The 26,456-nt window shown below is 38.6% G+C and overlaps 1 protein-coding gene across 1 annotated transcript in view; it reads right to left on the bottom strand.

Annotated features, from left to right (window-relative positions):
* Window positions 1-26,456, bottom strand: part of tweek (transmembrane protein KIAA1109 homolog tweek) — a 52,192-nt gene that overhangs the window by 16,208 nt on the left and 9,528 nt on the right. The window contains exons 9-37 of the mRNA XM_090110232.1: window positions 26,133-26,258; window positions 25,616-25,721; window positions 23,173-23,265; window positions 22,595-22,737; window positions 22,162-22,348; window positions 21,290-21,436; window positions 20,572-20,783; window positions 19,992-20,127; window positions 19,236-19,439; window positions 17,388-17,604; window positions 15,132-15,263; window positions 13,198-13,365; window positions 12,856-13,033; window positions 12,615-12,785; window positions 11,744-11,890; window positions 11,374-11,539; window positions 10,786-10,916; window positions 10,361-10,483; window positions 9,816-9,959; window positions 7,753-7,852; window positions 7,269-7,486; window positions 6,848-6,952; window positions 6,073-6,364; window positions 5,542-5,658; window positions 5,371-5,450; window positions 2,845-3,068; window positions 2,222-2,332; window positions 1,034-1,236; window positions 169-301 (exon numbers count right to left, since the gene is read on the bottom strand). Coding sequence (XP_089966358.1) covers window positions 169-301; window positions 1,034-1,236; window positions 2,222-2,332; window positions 2,845-3,068; window positions 5,371-5,450; window positions 5,542-5,658; window positions 6,073-6,364; window positions 6,848-6,952; window positions 7,269-7,486; window positions 7,753-7,852; window positions 9,816-9,959; window positions 10,361-10,483; window positions 10,786-10,916; window positions 11,374-11,539; window positions 11,744-11,890; window positions 12,615-12,785; window positions 12,856-13,033; window positions 13,198-13,365; window positions 15,132-15,263; window positions 17,388-17,604; window positions 19,236-19,439; window positions 19,992-20,127; window positions 20,572-20,783; window positions 21,290-21,436; window positions 22,162-22,348; window positions 22,595-22,737; window positions 23,173-23,265; window positions 25,616-25,721; window positions 26,133-26,258 — 4,514 coding nt within the window. The remainder of the gene's footprint in view (window positions 1-168; window positions 302-1,033; window positions 1,237-2,221; window positions 2,333-2,844; window positions 3,069-5,370; window positions 5,451-5,541; window positions 5,659-6,072; window positions 6,365-6,847; window positions 6,953-7,268; window positions 7,487-7,752; window positions 7,853-9,815; window positions 9,960-10,360; window positions 10,484-10,785; window positions 10,917-11,373; window positions 11,540-11,743; window positions 11,891-12,614; window positions 12,786-12,855; window positions 13,034-13,197; window positions 13,366-15,131; window positions 15,264-17,387; window positions 17,605-19,235; window positions 19,440-19,991; window positions 20,128-20,571; window positions 20,784-21,289; window positions 21,437-22,161; window positions 22,349-22,594; window positions 22,738-23,172; window positions 23,266-25,615; window positions 25,722-26,132; window positions 26,259-26,456) is intronic.

Here is a 26,456-nt window from a genome sequence, read left to right as displayed (position 1 = left end):
AACAATCAGATGTTCTCTCGATACATCGCAATTCATACTGTGCAAAGAAAATATAACTCAAAACTCATGTACATCACAAAAACACCTTTCACGTACTTTTAACAACTTTTCCCTATAAATCCAAGACATACACACATCCCCAGTTATAATATCAGAAATCGGATTTACCTAGTGTCCGTATTCTTCCTGGGCAGGTCAAGCGAGTCGGGCCAAGTTTGTCGCGGTTGGAAAGAGACAGAACGCGATGCGCCAACTGTCCCGCTCGCACCGCGTAGTGACCCGCAGCGGGATGGACCAGGACCTAGGATACAATATTTATTATACTAGTGTTTTGTTTCGATTTATAATCACACGTTGAATATTATTTTGATACAATAGTTTCAACGTGTATCACGTTTTAAATATTATTTACAAAGGTAAGTTTTGGTAGAGTTCATATTTTAACAATTATTACTAGAGGGCTATAGAATTAAAAACAGCGAACAGAGCATTACGGGTTCTTTTTTTAAAGATTGTTAGAGATAAACTACGATAACATGGCGCGCCCCTCCAAAATTCAAAACGTTTGAAAGTATTTACAATGCACCACCAAGATTCACAACGCATGTGTGCGTAATGAGACGGCCGTCAAACAAAAACAAATCCACGGATTTGTTGCTCGATTAGTCACGCTCTAATCGCTCATTATTATTAGTAATGGCGCTGCACTGACGTATTCTATGAAAACGACACGTGCGTTGTCTTGGGCGCTCGGCAACTTATGATTAGTTGACCAACAAATCTGGACGTACAGTACTAAAGACGAATACTTACAACTACATACAAACTCCTTCGTAAGGATGTCACTACACACATTGAAACAGTAATTTGGAGGGGCGCGCCATGTTATCGTAGTTTATCTCTACTCTAATTAATAATTTGGTGGCCATATTAATGCAGCATCTGGCTAGTCTAGTATATTTTCTTTGTATCTACAAAGAAAGGAACTATAATATATCGCATGTACGCTGACATAAAGCTACAAATCACTCACCAGTAAGCGTCTCACTATCCATAGAGCTCCACGAAGCGCCCTCTATGATATCGGCCAAGCGAGTGTCGTCCTCCGCCAGTAGCAGCGTCTCGCCCGAGTCGCCCACACTTGTGAGGCTGCCCGCACTGGGCAGGCTGCCCAGCCCCATGCCCAGACCCACTGTGCTTGAAGGTAGGAGGCCGATGGACGCTGGCTCGCCAATGCTGGGAAAGATAATTTTTAACGGTCACATAAGTGTCCTTTGGACATTTTACGAAAATAGTTAATTGAAATTGAAATTGAAATTGAATTGAAATTGAAATAATTGAATTGAAATTGAATTGAAATAATTTATTTGCAGGAATTGTGGTTAATACAAGGTTTTACAATAATATATTACAATAAAGTCCGCACAGCTCGCCAGCAAACTGGCATGCAAATATTTATGTGTATTTAACTCACTAAAATACAATATATTTTTAGATTAATTTTAACATTTTACATTACAGTTATTATTATCGTCTATCTTTAGTAGTAGTTAAAAAGGAAATTTAGTTAAAATAAACGGAAACTTAATTTAATTAGTAAATTGTAAGTTTAAACGTTAATCTAGGAGATAAATGATGCAAATTGTGGACGAGAAACTGGTTTTACTGCTACTCAGAAATAATTTTAAGTAAGGAAGGTCAAGAGGTCAATAAACTTTGAGAACGTGACCAGTCATTACGGCTGAATCTCTGAAGATCCTGCCAAAGAAGAACAATAAAATACTTTTTAGTAGTTGAAATTGAAGATTAACTACTACCATTACCAATAACGTTTTGACTACTTCACTGTCCAACAAATTATTATTGTTTTCCATCTGGTACGCGTCTATATTATGATCCTTCAAGCCCGATATTTGAGTTTCCCCTTCCTTAATCCATCAGGCCCCGGAATCACAGATCACAATAGATTTTCTATTGTGTCGCGGTCGGATCTGGCCGTTCGGGGCTCAATGGGTTAACATACAATAATAACCTATATACTAAAACCTAATAAATTATATACTTAAACTTTCCTCTTGGATCACTCTATCTATTAAAAAAAACTGCATCAAAATCCGTTGCGTAGTTTTAAAGATTTAAGCATACAAAGGGACATAGGGAAATAGGGACAGAGAAAGCGACTTTGTTTTATACTATGTAGTGATAAATAAATAAACAATACCTATCGGTATCATGCGGCAAGGGCGGCGGGCGGCTGGAGCCGAGCCCGAGCTTGCCCTTCGTGATGGAGCTCGCACGCACGCTCTGCCGACGGAGCTTCTGCAGCATGTCTCTGTGGAAAAAATCAATCTTTTACTATCTATTAATAGTGTATACTCTATACCAATTAAAACAAATATAAGCATCGAATATAATCGCAACCATACCTGGAGTTCGTTGAATTTTTTTTTTAACAGGTGACCCGCCCATCTATATCTCATCTAATTTCATTACACTATTTACCAGACAACCTGTATAATCCACAACTTGTGTATGTAAAAAACATTAATTCTGACCTAACCATTTGCCAAGATCTTATCTATTTTTTGCTGACTGACCAAGTCTAGCAAATAAATGTCACGTGTCATAAATACCATTGCCAACTTACTGACAAAGATAAAAAAATACACATGTTTCATAAGTGAAACTTCTTTGACAAGATTCAAAGTAACCAAAATCGTTGCCTTACTCCATGAAGTGACGGTAATGCCATGACGTGACCTTGAAATTTTACTCTCAACGTGCCTAAAGAAGTTCCACTTCAAAAATCACGAATCATACCATTTTTTTTCCTTCTACCCTCACCTGCGGAAGTCCTTAAACACCAGTGCCTCCAGATCCTGCAGCCTCCTCAGCTCATACTCCACAGTGCTGTGGCTTGCACCAAGAGCTCGCAGGTCGCTGATGATCTTCGCTTGTTCCGTCATCTCTTTCTCTATTAACTTGGATCGCTTCTTAGCGTCCAGGGACGTGTCGAACACGAACGCTGGTAAGTGGTCCGTGTATTTGCGCCGGAGGACTATGCTCTCCTACAAGAAGTTAAATGGTTTAAAGAACTTTCCAAATCTATATTTATGTTAGCGCGTTTAATTTAAAGATAAAATTATATTTTAAAAGTAAATCAATTGATGAACTTAATTAATTATTTTAATAATAATCAAATGGACAAAAGTATTAATAATCATTTAATTATCAAATAATAATAATATTACATGTCATATTCAAAATAACGATCAAAACAACACAAATAACACCTGCACTGACTCACACAGTCACGCCACTCGAATAATCGTCCTATAAATAACGGTCGTCTGCAGTTGCGAGTCATTCTTGTACCGACTTTGGTCGAGTCAAGATGTCTAAAAAGTATTTAATTACGTAATACAACAACGCTTTAACATCAGAAGTAGAAGATGAACCAGCCCTTACTCGGAATCCTGGCAGGCTGGCACAAATTCTTCCATCATACTACGTGACAGTGTGCAACTGTCACTGTCACTATCATGACAATATACGACTGTGGACTTAAACCTTCGAAAAAATTGAATTGAATTGACTTCAAGTAAACAATCCCTGATGAACGAACTCGCACAATGTGTTTTCTTGTGCGTTGTGTGAAGTAAATGTTTGTGGTGTGGAATATTGTGACGGTAATGTAGTTCATCAATATTATAATGTGATGTGCAATCCGGGCGGTAGTCCAGGATATTTGAGCCTTTAATTGTGGTAAGCGAACGACGTGCTTATGTCACAAATAAATTTTTGATCCCAGGGCATTTGAATCCAATGTGGTGCCTTCGATGGCGCCCAGTGTAAGCTATTGTGGTGGTAAATTATTATTTTTCTGTATTTTAACGATTGAAAAACGCTTCTAAGCGAATTCCAGTTGAATGAATCAATATTTGAGTTTGAGTTCATCATGTGGATGTGATGGTGTTCTATAAGGTCAGTTTGGCCGAGCGGTTATATTGTGTTATAATACATTGTGTTTTGACATCACGAGATAAATTACCGTACTCATTTCAAATGAACGTACGAGCACGTTATTGTGTTATTGTTTTACTATGGCCAAGCCGGATATAATTTGTGTTTTAACTTTTAATTATGTTCCAGGACTTATGGTTTTCACTTGAGAGTTGAGATACAGAAGCCACTGTTCGCAGGCTCTGGAAAAACTCTTGAGCTATCGAATCCTATGTAAATCACAATAATACTCGACAATGATTGCTATGAAGCGAAAAGTACAAGCAATTGCTAGACTACTATTGTGTCCTATGTACGTGTAAGAATAGTACCAAAGCCAAATTTAGATGACCGTGTTAGCGGTAATGGAAACTAATTATGATAATCGACTGCCACTTGTCTGTACGGGTCTTCTGTGACTTAGTCTGACAACTGGGCAGATAATAATACAATCGAATGCCACTTGTCTGTACGGGTCTTCTGTGACTTAGTCTGACAACTGGGCAGATAATAACACAATCGAATGCCACTTGTCTGTTCGGGTCTTCTGTGACTTAGTCTGACAACTGGGCAGATAATAATAGAATTGAACGCCACTTGTCTGTATGGGTTTTCTGTGACTTAGTCTTACAACTGGGCGGAAAATAATAATAACCTGATTGTCACTTGTCAGTATCCAGATCCAGACAGTGGTTTAGTCTGACAACTGGACAAAGAAACAAATAATTTGAATATAATGTACTACTTAAAACAAGTCGGAGTGTCACCAGCTGAAGTGAATTATATCATTGATATTTTGAGTTTTGAATTACCGCTCAGAGCACGAGCTTTTTTCAGAATGGCCGTGTTAGCGCGTTTAATTTAAAGATAAAATTATATTTTAAAAGTAAATCAATTGATGAACTTAATTAATTATTTTAATAATAATCAAATGGACAAAAGTATTAATAATCATTTAATTATCAAATAATAATAATATTACATGTCATATTCAAAATAACGATCAAAACAACACAAATAACACCTGCACTGACTCACACAGTCACGCCACTCGAATAATCGTCCTATAAATAACGGTCGTCTGCAGTTGCGAGTCATTCTTGTACCGACTTTGGTCGAGTCAAGATGTCTAAAAAGTATTTAATTACGTAATACAACCACGCGTTAACATTTATGACTTTGGTCCCTAATTTCTTAAAGTTATAAGGAAATCTATAATCACCAAAAATAAATTTGTATCACAAGGACAACGAATTAAATATGAATCAATTATTTGAGAAACGAAATTACCGAAAATACAATTTTCATCAACGACATAGCCATTAAATAACATTGGTACATAACAAATTTTTGACAGGTATTACTTACTTGTGAATCTTTGCTGTTATCAGCTTCATCGTCCAAATCACTTTCATAATCCATTTTCAAGGGATCCTCTTCTTCAAAACCTGTTTCATAATAAATTTATAGTTAGAATTATTGTGCTTAAATTTTAGCCAAATTGATTTTATATGGAATTTACTGAAAATATATTTTTACCAGTTAACATTGTTAGAGTATGTCCCAAAGCGGAGAGCTGTTTGCCAACATTGGTGTCCAGATGTATGTCCACACCTTCCATTTGCCACGAGACGTTCAGGAACCATTTCGCGTTTTCTGTAAAAAGAATAATATTGTTAAAACTTAAATTAATTTAAGTTTTAACAAGAAGTGTATGAACACAGGAGTCAAGTGAAAATAGTACATACAATATTAGTTTTATAGCTCCTCTAAATCTGTATCAGCCAAAAGATAGAGGAAATATCTGTTTAATTGGCTTATTTGCGTGTTGCTGAGTTTGTAAATTATGTACTCGTATTGGAGTGAAATAAAATTTTAATTTTCACACGTAACTAGTCACTATTGATTGGAAGTATTGCACACTGACATAGGTGACTGTAGTTGCATCCATATTTCATAGCGTTTTATGAGTTTTTATTTACATCATTACGAAAACGCGTAACTGATCCTGATATCTATTCATTTATATCAGACTTTATTCCTACACTTCCTTCAAACCAATCCACTCACCATTATGCCTGGCCGCGGCCGTGCGACTGCACACCTCATACGTGCCCTCGGACACACAGCAAACATTCACACAGGCCTCGCTGGGTTCGGGCTTCCAATCATCGAGCGAGGCCTCAAAGTCCCTCGCGAACCGCAGGCAGAGCCCCACGAAGCGGCCCTTGCTGACCAGCGCCCCCGAGCTGACGGCGGAGATGCTGGTGCTCTCGAGGGTCACCACCACGGCCCCGCGCTCCCCGTCCCCCAGCGGGCCTTCACCCCCGCCCCAGCCCCAGCCCCAGCCGCACCATTTCGACTGAAACACAGCCCTTATTAAGTATTCAGAATAGTATCTAATATTACGATAGAAATATTATATTGAATACGATAAATAAGATATAATGATCTCTCAAATAAAATCAAAATCGTAAAATAATATCAGTAACGAATTTCTCTAAAATTACATTTTCAATGTGGATTTCCTCATCTCTTTAAAATTTCAGCTACTGTTAAGGATGCAATTGCGTTCCATTTCATAATATTTTTTTAAATCAACATTTCTTTTCCCAAATTACTTAACTATTAAAATTCAAACCAACAAAAACAATCATAGAATTATGATCGAAATACTTCAATAATCGAAAAAATAAAAAAAATGTAAGCCATCACGGAATGCCTGGCAGATGTGAAACAAGGACATTTTTTTGTAAAAGTAATATGCAAATATACCAGAATTCAGCCAGAAATCGGTTTTCGTGCGCTTATAGATGTTTCACATCAAAAAGATTAAATGACTTACAACAGGCGGTTGGTTGAGCGGCAAGCAAATGCCTATATCGTCCACATTTAGTTGTAAGAACAGCGTGCTCAGGTGCGGCGTGCCGATTTGTGATGTTAATTGCACCTGGAAATAATAATAATCATATTCCACATTGAAATAATATGAAGCAATATATTATTTCAATTTATATAATTTATAAATATAATTTATAAAAAATTCACAAAATTTACATCAAAGTTGATTTCAAACGATAGAAAATTGTAAGTACGGCCTTTATGTGGTATATTTCTTTTTTTTTGTAAAAATGGAATTACTATTGACATAATATTCAAAGACGCATTAGATATGTCCCACAAATTGACAATCGTTTTAAATGTTTCAACTATCAGCTATCTAACTTAGTCCTAAGTTCCAAGATGTACATACAAGTACTACACACCTTTTCAAAAACCTGCTGGGTAGCCGTTAGCACCTCCTTATTCAGCGTCATGCGTTTTTCATTCCAGTACTCATACGCATTCTTATAATTCAGCCACACTAATATAGCCCGATCCACGGCCACGGGTTGTATGTACACGAGGGGCCGCTTTAGGGTGATCAGGACTACTTCCTTGTCTTCACCGCATACTATTTCCTCTTGGAACGCGTTGCGCATTGCTACAGGGAGATAAATAAGATTTTGTTACGGTTGGCAAGTTTAAAATACAATAGGGAATAAACATTTCAGAATTTCATTGTTTGTCCGCGATGGACTCCAAAACTACTGAACCAATTTTAAATTTGATTTGCACCCGTGTGCAGTTTGGTCTAACTTGAAAGATAGGATACGTTACATTTCAGTTTATAGTCGCAAAATTATTTGATTGCAAATTATTATTTGTCAGTGTAAATAAACATTTAAAAGAAGGTATTAGTGCACTTACAAATCCTCGTGTTGAAAAAGGCATACTGTTGGAACTCCGGCTCGGCTTCCTCGAACATCGCGTTTCGTATCAGTTGACCCAAGCTCAGATTAATGTCCACCTGCAAAACATTTTTATTTTATTACATTGCATTTTTCTACAGTTTAATCATAGTTCACAATTTTATGTTCGCATTTAGTCAAGTGAAGTGATTGATTAAACGACTTCAAAAAAAAGGAGAAGCCGGTATTTTTTTTTTACATATCACATTTTAAATTGATTAGAGATTGGAATTGAATCAATTTTTTTTTAATTTTCTCATCATAAAACGTAATGTTCATGATCCTCAAATCTCTGCCTGGAAGAGATCGCTGTTTTAGCGATAAGGCCGTTCTTTTGTAGGTTTTTTTTGTGTTAAAGTATTTTCATTCATTCAATTTTTTGAAGCCTTTGCAAGACAAGGTTATTGAAGTGAAAACTTCTTTAGCGGCGTTGAGCACTTTTTCTGTAATGGGTATAAAACACGTGACCTGATCGAAAAAGCGTAAGACGGATGGAGAGAACTCAACGTTAATAATCAAGTTTTCACTTCTGCCGGTCTTTTTTGAAGTGAAAACTTCTTTAGCGGTGTTGGGTATAAAATCTTAAACTCGCGTCAGGACACGTGGCCTGATCGAAAAAGCGTAAGACGGATTTTTTTTTTATAGCCCTTATATTCCATGCGTAAGACGGATACCATTCCAAAATATCAAACATGCTGAACGTTAATAATCAAGTTTTCACTTCTGCCGGCACTCCCGGAGTGCAACCCATCTTTTTTTTTAATTTTCTCATAAAACGTAATGTTCATGATCCTCAAATCTCTGCCTGGAAGAGATCGCTGTTTTAGCGATAAGGCCGCTTTTTTGTAGGTTTTGTTTTGTGTGAAAGTATTTTCATTCATTCAATTTTTTGAAGCCTTTGCAAGACAAGGTTTTTTTTTTTTGGGTTACCTGTGCCCTAGCGAAGAGCCGCAAGCCGTGCGACTGCGCGGGCTGCGTGACGTTCTGCACGCGGTTGGACAGCTCCAGCTCCACTGCTCCCGTCTCCAGCCGCACCGCGCTGTTGCTGGGCGTCGTTGCTGTCAGCTGGATGCGCTGTGGGTATACCTGTGCCCTAGCGAAGAGCCGCAAGCCGTGCGACTGCGCGGGCTGCGTGACGTTCTGCACGCGATTGGACAGCTCCAGCTCCACTGCTCCCGTCTCCAGCCGCACCGCGCTGTTGCTGGGCGTCGTTGCTGTCAGCTGGATGCGCTGTGGGTATACCTGTGCCCTAGCGAAGAGCCGCAAGCCGTGCGACTGCGCGGGCTGCGTGACGTTCTGCACGCGGTTGGACAGCTCCAGCTCCACTGCTCCCGTCTCCAGCCGCACCGCGCTGTTGCTGGGCGTCGTTGCTGTCAGCTGGATGCGCTGTGGGTATACCTGTGCCCTAGCGAAGAGCCGCAAGCCGTGCGACTGCGCGGGCTGCGTGACGTTCTGCACGCGGTTGGACAGCTCCAGCTCCACTGCTCCCGTCTCCAGCCGCACCGCGCTGTTGCTGGGCGTCGTTGCTGTCAGCTGGATGCGCTGTGGGTATACCTGTGCCCTAGCGAAGAGCCGCAAGCCGTGCGACTGCGCGGGCTGCGTGACGTTCTGCACGCGGTTGGACAGCTCCAGCTCCACTGCTCCCGTCTCCAGCCGCACCGCGCTGTTGCTGGGCGTCGTTGCTGTCAGCTGGATGCGCTGTGGGTATACCTGTGCCCTAGCGAAGAGCCGCAAGCCGTGCGACTGCGCGGGCTGCGTGACGTTCTGCACGCGGTTGGACAGCTCCAGCTCCACTGCTCCCGTCTCCAGCCGCACCGCGCTGTTGCTGGGCGTCGTTGCTGTCAGCTGGATGCGCTGTGGGTATACCTGTGCCCTAGCGAAGAGCCGCAAGCCGTGCGACTGCGCGGGCTGCGTGACGTTCTGCACGCGGTTGGACAGCTCCAGCTCCACTGCTCCCGTCTCCAGCCGCACCGCGCTGTTGCTGGGCGTCGTTGCTGTCAGCTGGATGCGCTGTGGGTATACCTGTGCCCTAGCGAAGAGCCGCAAGCCGTGCGACTGCGCGGGCTGCGTGACGTTCTGCACGCGGTTGGACAGCTCCAGCTCCACTGCTCCCGTCTCCAGCCGCACCGCGCTGTTGCTGGGCGTCGTTGCTGTTAATTGGATACGCTGTGGAAATAAAGGGGATACTTTATAGTCGAGGGGATAATATTGTGACAGTTCGTTCAATTCGTTTCAGATCAAGTAAAAGGAAAATATGACATGCCAATTCGTTTCAGATAAAGTAAAAAGTTAGTGTTTAAACTCATTATTAAATAAAAAATAAAATAAAGTTTATTTGACTCAAGAAACTCAATAAAAAAACACAAGGAATATACAGATCTAATTTGAAGGTATATACATTTTTTTACATACAGAGTCCACTATGCTAGGTTAAACCTGTGTTATAGGGGTCATTCGTACATAATACATTATTAAATGCTAATCTGTAGCAAAATTTATAATATGCAGGTGGATAAGTTAGTAAAAGTACCATTAATACTAGTATAACACGAAGGCTTTTCACTCACCTTGATTCTAATAAGTAAGGAGAACAATATTCTGCTCAGTGCAGAAGATGACGCCTCTTCTTCATTCCACAACGGCACGGGCTTTTCACCACCATAAACTTTCTGCACTACTTCGTTCACTTCCTGCAATTAAAATATTGTTTTTATAAAATAATGTGTACATTTTTAAATCGTGGAAAAACCCTCGGAATTTAAATAACGTTTTGTCAGTTCGATCGATGTGATCGGTTGACACTATCTGCCACTATCTACTACCTGAAAAGATAGACAATATATTTTCTGAACTTAAAAAAAATATTACATCAAACATAAATTTTCCAAATACATGCAAAATTTATCCAACATTTCCTTTCCGCAAATCGCTTAAGTCCCTAAAAACTGATTCCCACATTTCCTTACTAGTTTTACCATAGAAAGTCCCGTACCTTCATGAAGACCTTCTGCACGAACACGAGGTGGTTGAGCAGGTCGGTGGAGAGCGTGTGCTCGAACAGGCCGATGTCGGCCGTCGCCGCCAGGTAGCGGCCCGCCATCAGCACCGCGCCCTCCGCACTCGCTGACACACGATTATTTATTATTTTATATTTTGTACGTGGTTTTGTCATGTTACGAAAGATGGTAAAGTTCCAGAAGACTCTCGAATGCCTTAGCTGGGTTACATTAATTATTTTCTTACATAAAAATTTGATTATAAACTTTCTAGTTTGGCATTAGTAATGGCATTTTCAATAGTTTAAACAATTTTGATATTATGCCGTATTATCTATGACATTGTTTGCAAAATTTTATCAAAAGGAACTTTGAATGAGTGCGTTTTGTGGTTATGCCAGAATATACACTCTTTGTCCAAAAGAGGGCAACGCCTCTTATCATTTGACCATTTTTATAATATATAAACATGTCGAACTGTCTGTTTATTGAATCGGTCGGTTGAAATGTTTGAGTTTGAACAGTGGTCTTATCATCCGGGCTGAAAGAATCGAAACATATAGCACAGTTATCAGCATACTCACGTTGCGCATCAGTAGCGTCAGTCGCGTCAGTTGCGCTGGTCGCGTCCGCATCAGCGTGTGGTTTCTGCGGGCGCGTGTCAGCGGGTGCACAGTCGAGCACGCGCGCTCGGCACGATACTGCGGGTAGTGCGACTGACGCGGCCGCGGGAATGTTCGCTTCTGTCACCTGGGGTGTAAAATATTCCATTTTGAAAATACTTTATACATGCGCTAAGTGTCACAATGTCAAATTTTTTGACCATAAATATTTTGGTAGTAACACAATTGTAAAATGCTTTGGCAATAAATATTTTTTTAAGTATCACAAATGTCACAAATGTAAAATGTTTTGTCAATAAAGATATTGTTTTTTGTCACAAGATATCCTCACCTGCAGCTTGGTGACGAAGCTGAGCGAGTGGTGCGGCAGTTCGACCGTGAAGTGCGCCTTGCCGGCCGTCACGCCGGAGCTGTGCACGCGCTCCATCTTGTATTGCGCTTGTAGGGACGGTAGGAGGGCTGCTGTTATACTGAGACTCTGGAATTACGGTGAATTGTGTTTTTTGGGGGTTAAGTTTTGGTTAGGTAATTTAAATTGGAAGATAGCTTTAGTTAAACAGAATTTTTAGTTATTAAATCCAATAGGTACTTAATTTATTTTATAATAGGTAACACTACTGTATGGGCTGCTGATGTGATATGATATACCATACACTCCTTAGTTGATAGTTTGATATTGATAAAGAACTAGTTATTGCTTTTGATTTATGATATTGATGATTTGATTTATGATATTTGATAGTAATTGATAGTTGATGATAATATTATAGCGCATACACCCTGAGCGCTTTACACGAGCCGCGAACGCAGACTGACTCGTTAAATATATTATTTTTACCGTGATGAAATAGGATCGTGTAAAGTGCTGATTCAGGATGTACGGCTAGCCCGTACAACTACTACATAGTGGAATGTCATGGATGTACCTATTTTTTGACAAAATGTAAAATGTAGGGTAATAAGATTTTTTTTCTGAAATATTAATATTAATAATACAGAATTAAGAAGTTTGAAAATCTATGCAAAATAAAATATTTATTTTTTATTAAAGGGTAGATTCAGATAAAATTCCCCCAGAACACAATAACTACAAGGTAAATTATTATTATTCTGTATTTTAACGATTCTAAACGAAGTTTAGTTGATTCAATGAATGTTTCAGTTTGAGTTTGAATATGGTACTATACATAGTAGTGGTATACCTGTAGCACAATCGAGAACTGCAGGTGTAGCGGATGCAGCAGCGCGTCGGGCGCGGGCGGGGCGCGGCGCGGGGGGGGCGGGGCGGCCGGCGGGCTGCCCTCCTCCTCCGAGCCCTCCGCCCCCGGCCCGCCGCGGGACAGCCGGGAGGCCGTGCGCGTGACACCCAGCTCCTGTGCAACAGAGATACAGTTATATAGTGCCCACGGGTGCTGCGGCAGGTCGACCCGCACGAGTACATACCTGCAGCGTGCTGGACAGCTGGCGGCTCGAGCGCGTCATGACGCCGTGCAGCGCCACGGGGTGCTGCGGCAGGTCGACCCTCACGCCGCCCACCGACGCGAGGGCGGTGGCTCCCAGCCGCCCGCCCTCCCACGAGTACAGCGCCTGCGACTTGCCCACGCTCACGCGCACAACCGTCCTGACACACAAATACATGTCTACACTTATAATACCCACAATAATAAAATTTGATATAAAATCGACTTTAACACATCGAAATAAGGTTGAATTTATCTATGTTGACCAATCAGCATAGCCTTTAATCTTGAGTATTGCGTATCTAGACGTGTATATCACACTGACTGGTGGTTGGGCGCGTTGCCCTCCAGCAGCACGATGGCGGTGCGGCCGAGGTTCCCGCTGAGCGCCCACTGCCGCGCGCGGGACGCCGACAGCGAGCCCTGCAGCGACGTGATCTCGGCTTCCAGCTTCAGCCCCGACAGTGAGGCCAGCAGACGCGTGCGGTGGATTCTGGAAGCAACACATTATTATTATAAAAGCCCCAATTACAAGAGTAAATTTTGGTGTATCGTGTAATGTAGCATAATTATTAACGTGTCACATAAACTCATATCCATGTCATTTTGGACATTTACAATTACAAACAAATTAGCAACAACAAACGGAATATTACATAGAAAAGAAATATAAAAACACAAAATTAAGTTCTTCTCGAGATGTCGTCTTTGTAAAAAAATCTTTCCCAACCGATGATAAATATTAGGAGTTTTAGGAAGTGCTTCTAAATGAAGTTTAGTCAAATGAATAAATGTTTGAGTTTGGGAAAAATAAGTTTCGCAGCGAAAATCCTCACAGCCGTACAAATAAAAACTTGCGTATTCAAACCTTATGCAATGAATAGATATGATAAGAATAAATAAAGGATAAGGATGTCATAATTTCTTACAAATAAATTTGGAATAACGTCGATGTAACTATGCTCACGCTATGCAATAGGCGCGAAGCGGCAACATAGCAATTCATTCACAAAATTATGAAAAACATTGAAATCGTCTACGGTTATGCCTCGGTGCTGTCATTTTGACGCTCGTTTGACTTCGTCGAATTTGTTGTGAAGTTACATCATACGATGTTCTGTTTATTTATTTTTTAAATATTTATTGGAAATAATTTAAATATATCATTAAAAATGCAAGCAAATGAAAGAGAACGCTATCAAATATCTGGAGAACAGAAGATAAACCTACCTTGAGATAGAGAGTTGCCAAATAACTGGTACTCATACAACTCCAGGCTTAGAAGATTTATATTTTCAACGAAAGTTTATATTATTATGATAAGTTTAGAAATAAGTTTTATGTATGTATGGTTTGGCGCATAAAAATAAATAAATCATTATAAATATCAAAAGGGATTTTCATAATTTCGTATATTTTGACATTTCATACAAAATTTTCCATTTCAATAGGTACGTAATGAAATTATTAATTTGCTCAACTTTTTCTACTTCTCGTATTACTCTCATTAATATTATCTCAAATTCAGATTGAAAATTGCTTGTAAAATTTGTAAAACACAGCACAATGTACCAAAAGATATGTTATAACTCGGTTATGTCAGACTTATACTAGAGTGGTAGCCGGAATAACGACGAAATATCATCAGTATGAATACTTATTACGACATTATACTAGGTTTCATTTATTACGTGTTTATTTGTATGATTTTTACTTATTCTTAGTTTATCCTTATCATAAAATGTTATAACTCGTTTATTTGTACGGCTGTCATAGTATTAGGATGCATGCTTTATATTGTTTGATTTGATAAAAGCGATTTCATTAACCATGGCATTTGATTTCATTAACCATGGCATTTTATTGAATAAGTGCAAAAAGTATGTCAATGCGCATTACTAAATCGAGAGTTTCATGAAGAAACCAATGTGTTGAAATAACAAATTTTAATATTAAACAGGAAATGACCCCGTTTAAACCGTTTTATGAATATAAATAGTGTGGTGTGCTACAAGGATGCATGTTGGGACCATTGCTCTTTTTAGTTTATACATATTATTGACCAAACATTAATAATTATAATTATATGAATCGGCATATATCATTGTAATTAAAATGCCAATCAATTAACGATTTATGGTGGAAAATTTTAATAATTATAACAGTACATTTCAGTAACCACAATTTTAGAAAATATTACATTTTGAATTTTGATTTAAATTTTAAAATTTGTGTTGAAATTTTAAAACGAATACTCACTTAGCAGCACCGACAACGACGATACCAGTCCCAGTGGCAGTGGATGATGAATTACTATTATTTTGTTCACGGGAACTAGGTCGAGCGCTTTTTGTTCGATATGCCTCTGGTAATTCCGTTGATACAGAGAATCTGTAAGTGTACCAAAATTTTATAAAAACCAATAAAGCGCGAGTCGGACTCGCGACGCTATGGTTTCAGACAGAAGCTATATTTTTCTTAAAATGACCCTTTTGAATCGCAATATTTAGCCCGAGAAAATTAAGCTGAAATGGGCCAATAGCGGAAATAATTCGTGTATTTTTGAAAATTGCTAGTTATTCCTCGATATGTCCTCGATATGTCTAAAGTTTAGCAAAGTTATTCCTTTATTTAAAAGTGGTGACCAAGAAGACAGTAATAACTATAGGCCAATTTCCATATTACCAACTTTGAGCAAAGTCTTCGAGAAACTAATTTTAAACCAATTAAATAGTCATTTTGCATCAAATGGTTTACTGCACGCCAAACAGTATGGTTTCACAAAGGGGCGCTCTACCACTGATGCCGGAGTAGCTCTTTTGTCACATATATACAAAGCATGGGAAAATTCAAAGAATGCTTTGGGGATATTCTGCGACCTTTCTAAGGCTTTCGACTGTGTAGAACATTCCACTCTACTACGGAAACTAAATTTTTATGGTATCAAAGGTTTAGCTCAGGATCTCATAGCTTCATATCTTCAGAACAGGGTACAAACCGTTGTCGTTAATGGAGAGAAATCTCGCGGTGCGCCGATTAACATAGGTGTTCCGCAGGGATCTATCTTAGGACCGTTTTTGTTCTTAGTGTATATTAATGACCTACCTTATTATTTGCAGGATATGTGTGAAATAGTACTGTTTGCAGATGACACCTCATTAATTTTTAATGTGGATAGACATGACACAAATGTTGACGAAGTAAACTCTGCTCTTTTACGCATATCCAATTGGTTTAATGCTAATAATTTACTATTAAATACAAAAAAAACAAATTGTGTAGAATTTATCCTCCCAAATGTAAAAAAGGTGAAAAGGAATATTATTTTAAACGGGGAGGTATTATACCCTGTGGAATCGACTGTTTTTTCTTGGTTTGACATTAGATGAGAAGCTTCAATGGGGGGCCCATGTTACCACCACCGCTGCTAAGCTCAGCTCAGCTGCATATGCAGTTAGAAGAATAAGGCATCTCACCGATGAAGAAACGGCTAGATTGGTTTACTTTAGCTACTTTCATAGCATAATGTCCTATGGAATTCTGCTATGGGGCAGGGCTGCAGATATAGAAACTATATTTATATTACAGAAAAGAGCCATACGCTCTGTATATAATTTGCGTGCTCGAGACTCACTAAGAGATCTCTTTAAGAATACTGGTATCCTTACTGTACCGTCGCAGTATATATTTAATAATATTTTATATGTACATAATAACGCTTACTTACACACAAAAGTAGGAGATAGACATTGTTATGACACAAGAAACAGAAATAAAATTGAAATGCCATTATTCCGGCTAGCTAAAGTTAAAAATTCATTTATGGGCCAAGGTATACGCTTTTACAACAGAATTCCTCATAATATTAAAGAGTTAAGTAGTTCTAAATTTAAATCTTATATAAAAAATGTACTTGTCAAGAGAGCCTATTACAGTATTAAGGAATATATGGAAGATAAAAACCCATGGAGGGTTGTCGCGTAAAAACCACAGGACAGTTCTTTGGCATATTATGATAATATAATATTATGATATTATTACATATGTAATTTGTACAATTGTAAATCTGACATGATTTAAAAGAGCAACTATGGAGTTTCTTGCCGATTCTTCTCCGTAGATACTGCTTTCCGAATCGGTGGTAAATGTTAAAATATGTACTTAATGACGTTTCAAAAGTGCTTCTAGAAGAAGTCTAATTGAATAAATAAATGTTTGAGTTTGAGTTTGAGTTTGATGATCATATCGAAAGTTCTCAAGAGTGGGAGGTTAACTAAGGGTCCTCTACCCTTTTTTAGATTTTTGTTCATAAGTCTAAAAACTGCACAAATAGCATGACGGTTACTTCTAGGAAAATATTTAAAATAAAATTTCCTTTAAATTATGTTCAATTTTTTTTGTACGGTCGATACTTTAGGGACTATAGGGAAGGTATAAGGATAGGCAAATTCCTTTTTCTTCCTCCAAGTAATAAATTGTGAATTCTATGCGTGTCTTTACACACACACACACTACCTGTGCGTAATGGTGTCCGCGTCGGGCATGTTCGCGTACAGGTCGAGCAGCAGGTACAGCGTGCGCCAGCAGCGCGGCGCCAGATGGTGGGCGGGGCCGGCGGGCGCGGGGGAGGGCGGGGGGAGGGCGCCCCCCTCCCGCGCCGCGCCCTCCCCCGTGCCCTCCCGCACCGCGCCGTACAGCGGCGTGTGCGCGCCCTCGTTCAGCGAGCTGTAGCCTGCAAACACATACATCATGAGCTAAAGGCACAGAACCGCCTCCCGCCAAAGTAAAAACACTTACCTCACCCCGCACGATCATGCTATAAATGGTCCGCATTTTTCTACAAGGACGATACGCAACGAAGATTGGCAACATTAATCAAATTGACTTAACCCGTGACGCGTCCTACGTACAGCGGTTGCTCGTAACTCAAAATGGTACTGTAGCGTCCTGCGTACAAAAGCTGTTCCTAACGCGGCCAATGACTTTGAAGGTCACCTGTAGTTCTTACAAGTGAATGTTTCCAGTATAAAAAATATTTATCTATGCCTTAAACATTTATAATTCGAATCGACACGACTCCGAGACAGGCAATAGAGACTAAAACCACAAAATAAAAAAAAAAGTGAATCATTGATTGAGTTGCGTCATCGGCCATAGTTTGTGACATTTGTCTTGTTCAACGAATATTTGGATTGTGAATTATGCCGAGAGGAATAATTAGATGAGTGATAATTGAGACGTATATTACTGGAAATTTTACGTAGAATACGTTTATGATATTGGTTTTAGGGATATTTGAAGAATACTCAGTGAAAAAGTGTCTCAACTTTTCAGTGCGGAAGACGCAAAATGGCGCTTTTTTTCTTGTTTGTGAATAATGGAGATTTGTTATTATTCATAGTGAAATACGTTGTGTTAAATGTGTGAAAATATAAGTGAATGTATTTGGCAATCGTGTAGTGATATGAAAACGTGAATATGATCATTTGATGACTCAGCATTATCATGTAAGTGTTAGTATGTAAGCAATTAAAATTAAAACAAAAGAAAATCAATTTTTTATAATTTTATAGAAAAAATATACATGATTACATTTTTATGCTATAACTAGTTTCTTCCTCTTTCCAAAAATATATCATACATGGCATATAATTATAGAACAATAGGGTAAATAAAATTTTCAAACTCGGTAGTCATAAAAAAGCTAGATTTCGTGAACTCCCTTGACACTATCGGGATCGGTGCCGGCTGTGCGCCGGACGCGTAACGGGTTAAGTAATTTTATTATTTTGGATCTGTGATTATCGTTTTTTGTAGAAAATGGTTAGATATTGTGCTGTTTACGGATGTATTTCATCAGAAAAACGCGAATTTTTTTTTACGCTAGTCACAAATGTGCCCAACCATAAAGCGTTAACACACACATTTGCAGTCTCTACAGTACGACTGTCAAAACGGTAATTTTGTATGGTGTGCTAAAAGACTAAAGAAAGGAAGAAATAATTTATTCCAACACACAAGACTACAAAATAAATGGCATTCAAGACATCGGTATAAAAAAGAGCGTGTGTGCCGAGCAAACGTGTCAGTGAAACTTCTTTGACAAGATTCGAAGATACCAAAATCGTCGCTTTAATCTATGACGTGACGGTATTGCCATGGCGCGACCTTGAAATTTTACTCTCAACGCTCCTATAGAAATTTCATGCTATACTTGAGTCAATAATTCTTACCTAGTTTTCCCTTAACGCTCTTGCCAGTGGAGCGCAACTTCTGCGCAAAGGACTGAGATCTCGGCCGCGGCGGAGGGCTCATGTCCTGGCTCATGAAATTTCATGCTATACTTGAGTCAGTAATTCTTACCTAGTTTTCCCTTAACGCTCTTGCCAGTGGAGCGCAACTTCTGCGCAAAGGACTGCGGTCTCGGCCGCGGCGGAGGGCTCATGTCCTTCTCCGAGCTAGTTTCTGGTCCGATTGTGGCGGGTAGGTCCCATTTGGAGTCTAATCCTGCGTATTGACTGTCCTTGTCTAGGGACGTCACGCTTACTAGGTTCTCGCGATATTCCACTGTAATGATATGAATAAGTTTAATTAGTTATGTCCCTACGAATCACGTAAATGCATTGTTAAACTTTTGGAGTCATTTCCATTTTCACACTTTAAGGGTGGTATTGTCGTATTTCACATGGACAACTATTAAAGCGACAGAGTCCGTTTAAAGTTAGACTGTTTAAATTGTTTTGTGTAAGAGCATATAATATTTTGGTCCTTCGAGCCAAAAATGTAGTTGTACACGTGTCCTTCACGTCCTGGTACATGTTGGTGACTGGTGCAGCAGCACACAAGCAGTGGCGTAGCTAGAGGGACAAGGGCCCTTTTTTATTTTTATAGTGGAGAATGCATTTAGGTATACCCAGGGCACTCGGGGGAAGAGCCCTGGGTTATGTCGGACTCACCCTGCTGAGTGCATGGTCCTACCGACTAAACTCCACTGTGTTCCGCCGTGCCGCTTTATTGACGGAGCCGCGGGTATTCGGTAGAACCGCGTCCGCAACGGGGACAAGGGCCCTGGTGCATAGGGAAAGAATCGGGCCCTCTTTGACACAAGCCCGCACTCACCCGAGACGCGGTGCGAGTGCGAGCGCGCGCGCGGGCGCGGGCGTGCAGTGCGCGCGCGCAGCTCACTGTGCGTGTCCTTCACGTTCTGGTACATGTTGCTGATCTGATGCAGCAGGCGCAGCAGTGGCATGTTCACCTGTAAATGCAACACATTATTTTATTAGCTTTCCGCCCGAGGCTTTGCCCGCGTAGTCAAAGAAAAACCCGTATAGTTCCCGTTCCCGTGGGATTTCCGGGATAAAACCTATCCTATGTCCTTCCTCAGGTCTCAAGCTATCTCTGTACCAAATTTGAAGCAAAACCATGCAGAGCTTTTTGAGATTAGCCCGGACATACATTCAGACAAAAATTCTAAAAATTATATTTTTGGCTTCAGTATCTAATGCAGATCACCCATAAAGTATTCTTTTAAAAAAATATTAACTTTGAAAATGGTAGGGCAAATTTATGACCTGCAGAAAAACATATAATTTTAAAATTAAAGTCTGTAAAAATCAGAAATGTAATTGGCAAAGTCAACAAGTAACAAGTCTATTTCATTGAGAAGACAAAGTTTTTTTTGATAAGGATTTTTTCTTGCCTGTTGCGAAATAAACCGTATGCTCAGGTTACAGTTAATCATGGTGCTTATATGTTTCTTCAGCTGCCCCCTGGAGATGTAGACGACGTTCTGCTTCTGCACCAGCTCGTCCACGGCCATGTCGGCCACTTTCTTCACGAGCACGTCGATGGATATCTTCTCGCAGAGGAACGCGGGGCTCTCGGCCGCCATGTCCGGCTGGCTTTGTGACGCTGCAAGTATAGAAAATTATGTTATTTATTTACGTACTTAGTATTTTTTTATAAGCGTGCCCTGCTCCGCCCACGGAAACATTTTTTTATTTCAAAAATTTCAATTTTTTTTATATTTTTCATTCAAACCTTAAGCTAGAATTAGCAGTGAGGATTCTTATTGGAACTTCGATGCAGTCGTTCGGAAGTTATTTGCGTTCAAACATTTCGACTATTCATTTTTATTTAGAAGATTTAAATGATTTACAGAAATAGCTATTTTTTTTATTATACATCTATCGGTCTCTGTATGAAAAAAAAGACGGGTTGCACTCCGGGAGTGCCGGCAGAAGTGAAAACTTGATTATTAACGTTGAGCATGTTTGATATTTTGGAATGGTATCCGTCTTACACTTTTTCGATCAGGTCACGTGTCCTGACGCGAGTTTAAGATTTTATACCCATTACAGAAAAAGTGCTCAACGCCGCTAAAGAAGTTTTCACTTCAAAAAACCATCGCTAAATACCTTTCCCCTTCCCCTTGCCGTGCCTGCCCAGCTCGCTGACTACGATGTGCACGCGCAGCGCGTCGAGCCAGCCCGCCAGCGACACGGAGCAGCCCAGCGCCTCGAGCCCCGCGTTGCCCCCGCTGCCGCTGCTGTCCTTGGACTCGCCTGTCAAGTAAATGCACATATATTTTCTCTACCTATGCACACAATAACACACTGTCATAATTATATGTATCATTTAGTACTGAATCATTGCATCTGTACAGTTACGCGGTCTCCTCTGAAAATCAGTGCAGCAATAAATTTTAAATAATGGTTGCTGCTTTGACTGGGAGTCCTTTTTGCCACCATTGCTATCTTTTTTTTTCTATTTTGTGTGATATATTACTAAGATTTATATTTTTTTACATGATGGCACATAAAACGCTTTCTATTTATATTTCTAAATGTATGAGCTGCTAAGGTGATCTGCAACTTTACACGATCCTATTACATTACCGTAAAAACAATATCTTTACGGAGTCAGTCTGCGTTCGCGGCTCGTGTAAAGCGCTGACTAAGGATGTAAGGCTAGACCGTAAAGTAAATAAATTAAAATCCGGCTCGAAGGACTAAGTGGATTTTGAACGCGATAGGTTAGGCTTGGATTTTTTCGTGATTTTTAGTGTATGTAGTCTGTTTCACACATAAGAATGTATTCTATTCATTATATAAATAAATCTGTGCGCAAATATTAACGATTTTTAAAATTGAAAAAAAAACATCATTTAATAAAATCGAATAAAACATCTCTCAAAAATCCATATTTGATAGCAAATGAATTCATCAATAATACAATATACTTCATACGACATTTAAAGATTTTTTTATATATTCACAATCAAACTCACCCTTTCCATGCGCCACCTGGTGCGGTGACACCCCCAAAGCAGCCAGGAACGGTTGGAACACGAGGTGTGCGTCCAACAACATGAGGGACCCTTGTAACGGATACAGACTGCACGCCGGCAGGGATTGGGCCACCACGCGTGGGTTCATTTTGGACGCCGGGATCATTGGCTTCTTACTCTTTGGCTCCTGCAAATTGTGAATTATTTATTGAGAAATGTATTTTTAGTACAGAATTTTTTACAACAAATCAGTAACAAATTGTTGATATTTTGAGGACGTAAAACTGGACATAAAATATAAGAGGTACCAATAAAAATCATATTAAAAAAACTATAATATCGACATATTTTATAAATTTCCGTAAAGGTACCAGGTAAACCATTATATTTTTTGTCTGAAAAGACTAATATGAGAGTTAAAAATAGTACGTACAACTTTAATAGGTTCCTGCTTCGCCATCCACTGGTAGAGGTCCTCTCTTGCGCGGTCAGATGTTATGTTATCCTGACTGCCTTGAGAGTACAGGGATGGGTTCGAACCTACGGTTGGAAGATCTTCTTTCAATGTCCCATAATCTGTACAGAATTGTTTTAAAATAAAGCACGATTATTTAAGAAATGTAAAGCATTTTTTATAGGTTAAAACGTTAAACCCATGATATTTAGTTCGACTACATGGCACACTACTAATTCTTTCCACCGAGAGAAGCATAATCCCACTAAACCATACGAATCTAACTGAAAATATACACTTCAGTTGGATTATTATTATACCTATACTCCTCTCAGCATCTGTTGATGTTATATCACAAATTGAGCTACGTTTCTTTCAATTTAAATTGTTCTGCGTGTGTTCAGTAACTCTGAATGATAACGACAACATTGAAATGTAACGATCTTCAAATGACTGACTCTCTTTAGGTATTATGTTTTGCTAAGATAGGCTATTCCCACCAAAGACAATATACTATAAAATATGTTAAATGAAGTACATATATGAAGGCGACTCACTAGCAATCGAGTCGTCTTGGAACGGCGTCTTCCTCGTGGAGAATGGCAACGACGGGAATACGAGGCTCGCACGACTGCTTTGCGCTGCACGGACTGTATCATATATCATCATACATATACAAGGTGAAAGGTAAGACATTTGAAAAATTTAGACAGGAGCTTCTACTCATGAAACTGAACAACTTTTGTTCTACAACTTTGCTGAATTCGTAGAAAAAAATTTGGACTTTGTATGGAAATCTGTCAACTGATTAGCGAAGTTTCCTTACAAAGTCCATTTTTTTTTACGAATTCAGCAAATTTGTAGAACAAAAGTTGTTCAGTTTCATGAGTAGAAGCTCCTGTCTAAATTTTTCAAACGTCTTACCTTTCACCTTGTATATTATGTGTGTAGAAGGTGATAAACCTGATCATTAATAATGATATGTCAATTTCCTGTTTCAAAACATGTCTGTACATTGTGTGTATTTTTTTTTAAAGGAAAATCGAGAAATAGTCACAATTTATACAGTGAACAGTTATATCTCGTTTAGCTGTTATTGACTTTGATTATTATGAGTATTTATAAGAAACCAATCAAAACAATAATATATTATAGAGGGTAACACATATTGTACAAAAAATGTGTAGTTAGAAGTGCTTTGTGAAGCTTATGAAGATATGAATATTATGAGGTAAGCTGAAAAGTAAGATAACCATAGCGACCCATGTACTACAAATATAAAGCACAAGGTAAAAGCAATGACAGATTCCAATAATATACTTTATTTTAATATGAGTAGGTTATAATGTTGCAAAGCAGATGATGTGCGCCACGCTGTGTATTAGCCAAAAGAAAAAAAAAACGCAATTACACTTATATTTTGTGAAAATCTTTTGTTCCAATTATTTCTTCAATCAACTTGAATTTGTAATTAAAACTTTGTCCAAAAAACATGTTGCCAGATAAAGTGAATAAAACTTTCGTTTTACGTCTTACTTTACCATCATAAATAACTGTTACCAGTTATTATAACTTTAAAGTACATAATTATAGTAACTTTTACAACTTATACCACCAAAAAACCGGCCAAGTGCGAGTCGGGCTCGCGCACAAAGGGTTCCGTAGCAGCAAATATAATAAATTACAGTTAAATCAACCTATCTCAAAAACTATAAGAGATACTTTGATCAAACCAAAAATCGTTGAAAGAGTTAATTAGCATGCATCACCTCTATTTTTTTTAGAATTTTATACCCCGTAGTTATAAAAATAGAGGGGGGGGGACATACTTTTTACGACTTTGAGAGCTGATATCTCAAAAACCGTTCACTTTAAGAAAAATGTTTTTTAGAAAACTTTATATCATTTTAAAAGACCTTTCCATTGATACCCCACACGGGTATGTACATCGAAAAAAAAAATTTCATCCCTCAGTTACATGTATGGGGGGCCCCACCCCCAATTCTTTTTTTTACTATTTAGTGTCATATTTTTGTAGCGGTTCATACAACACATATTCCCATCAAATTTCATCACTGTAGTACTTATAGTTTCCGAGTAAATCGGCTGTGACAGACGGACAGACGGACAGACGGACAGACGGACATGACGAAACTATAAGGGTTCCGTTTTTGCCATTTTGGCTACGGAACCCTAAAAATTGGCATCTCTACCCATAATAAAAGTAAAATAAAGAACATAGAACAGAAAACGATCACAAAACGTATACTCGTACGCACCGGAGGGCGGCGTGGAGGGGTAGGAGTGCGGGCGACAAGCCGACCGCACCGCCGCTTGACAACACAACCCACATGTTAGTGATTTGCGATTACGTCACTTGATTGCAATGCTTCATACCACGATATTTTAAATATTTTTTTTTTATTTATTAAAAAGGTTTTTTTTATAGTTAAACTTAATAGAACGTGAAATTGGATAAATAGAGCCGCGTATTCGTGATTCTGTTACTTTTAGCTGTACTGTGATGCTTGCCAAAATACATATTATTGAAACTATCCGAGTTCACGTTCACATAGATGACCCATATCCGATATCTATGCAAGCTGTCTATTTCCCCACTTAAAAAATACATCATTTCCACCCACTTAAATAAAGACTTTTAAAATCAACAGTTAGACTAAATTTTTGGTACACAAAGTGGTATGGAACACTGCAAAATCATTTTAATATAAAATATTATAAATAAATAGTTTATCATATCGACGTCACAAGTTAATGAAGCAATTTAAACCTTAAATATACTGCATTAAGAATCGTTTTCCAATAAGTATGACCAGTATATAACAGGTTTAGATGTTAATGAAATAAAATATATTAATTCTACAGTTATTTAATATTTTTTTGTTTACTATGCGCCAATTATATTAATGCAATGTTAAAATATAATTTTATAATCTAATAATTGTGAGAAAATAAATATTTTCAGCATTGAGTACATACCAGGCAATGTAGTAGCTAATTTATCTGGTTCCATATTTAATAAAAGACAGTTTTCGTCGAGTCCTTCATTATCGAATTGATATTCTTGCCATCCTTCTACTGAATCCTGCGAAATTTTTAGAAAGGCATGAATAATTTCTTTCGTCTCTATTTAGATTCCAATTTTTCACTCAAAAAACATTATTGCTCATGTGAAAATGTAATAAAAAACAGTATCCTGAACCATACATGTAAAAATATAGTAATATAAATCTTAAGCATTTAGAATAAGGTTCAAAATAAAGTGATTAACTTTGTACACAATTTAACAACAGAAGCAGACCCATCGTCTAATTATCGGTCACAACGAATTTACTTTTGTAAGTTCAATATCTATCGCTTGAAGTGTATATTGTATTCGCTAATTTACAAAATTACACCATAAAAATTTAATAGTTATGAAACAAATAAAATTAAAATTAAAAAAATTACGGGTAGTCATCTCTATCTCTATCATCTATATCTATCCCTTTCATACCTCAATTAAATCCGGCAAGGCGAACGTGACAGCGACAGGTTTCATCACTTTGCTCTTGTAGCTGTGCTCCAATAGCAACGGCGTATACAGAATGTTCTTCCATTGCCGCGTTAATACGATCACACCCTAGAAAACAATAAAATTATTTATTTATAACAAAGTATACATAATTAGGGTTGTATAATAAGAATGCATCTAAGAAAAATAATAATTAAAAAATCTTAAATCACCTATCAGAAAAGTGATCGGTTACTGTGAAAATACTAATATTACTATATTTAGCGAACCGTATACAAAAAAGTGAAGTAACTGATTAAGTTTTTT

The sequence above is a fragment of the Colias eurytheme genome, chromosome 2 (genome assembly GCF_061535395.1).
Source record: "Colias eurytheme isolate Ceu_HAF_F1 chromosome 2, ilColEury1 Martin Lab GWU primary, whole genome shotgun sequence".
Lineage (NCBI taxonomy): Eukaryota > Metazoa > Arthropoda > Insecta > Lepidoptera > Pieridae > Colias > Colias eurytheme.
Note: the sequence above shows the minus strand (reverse complement) of the source record. Positions and strands in the feature narration are given on the sequence as shown.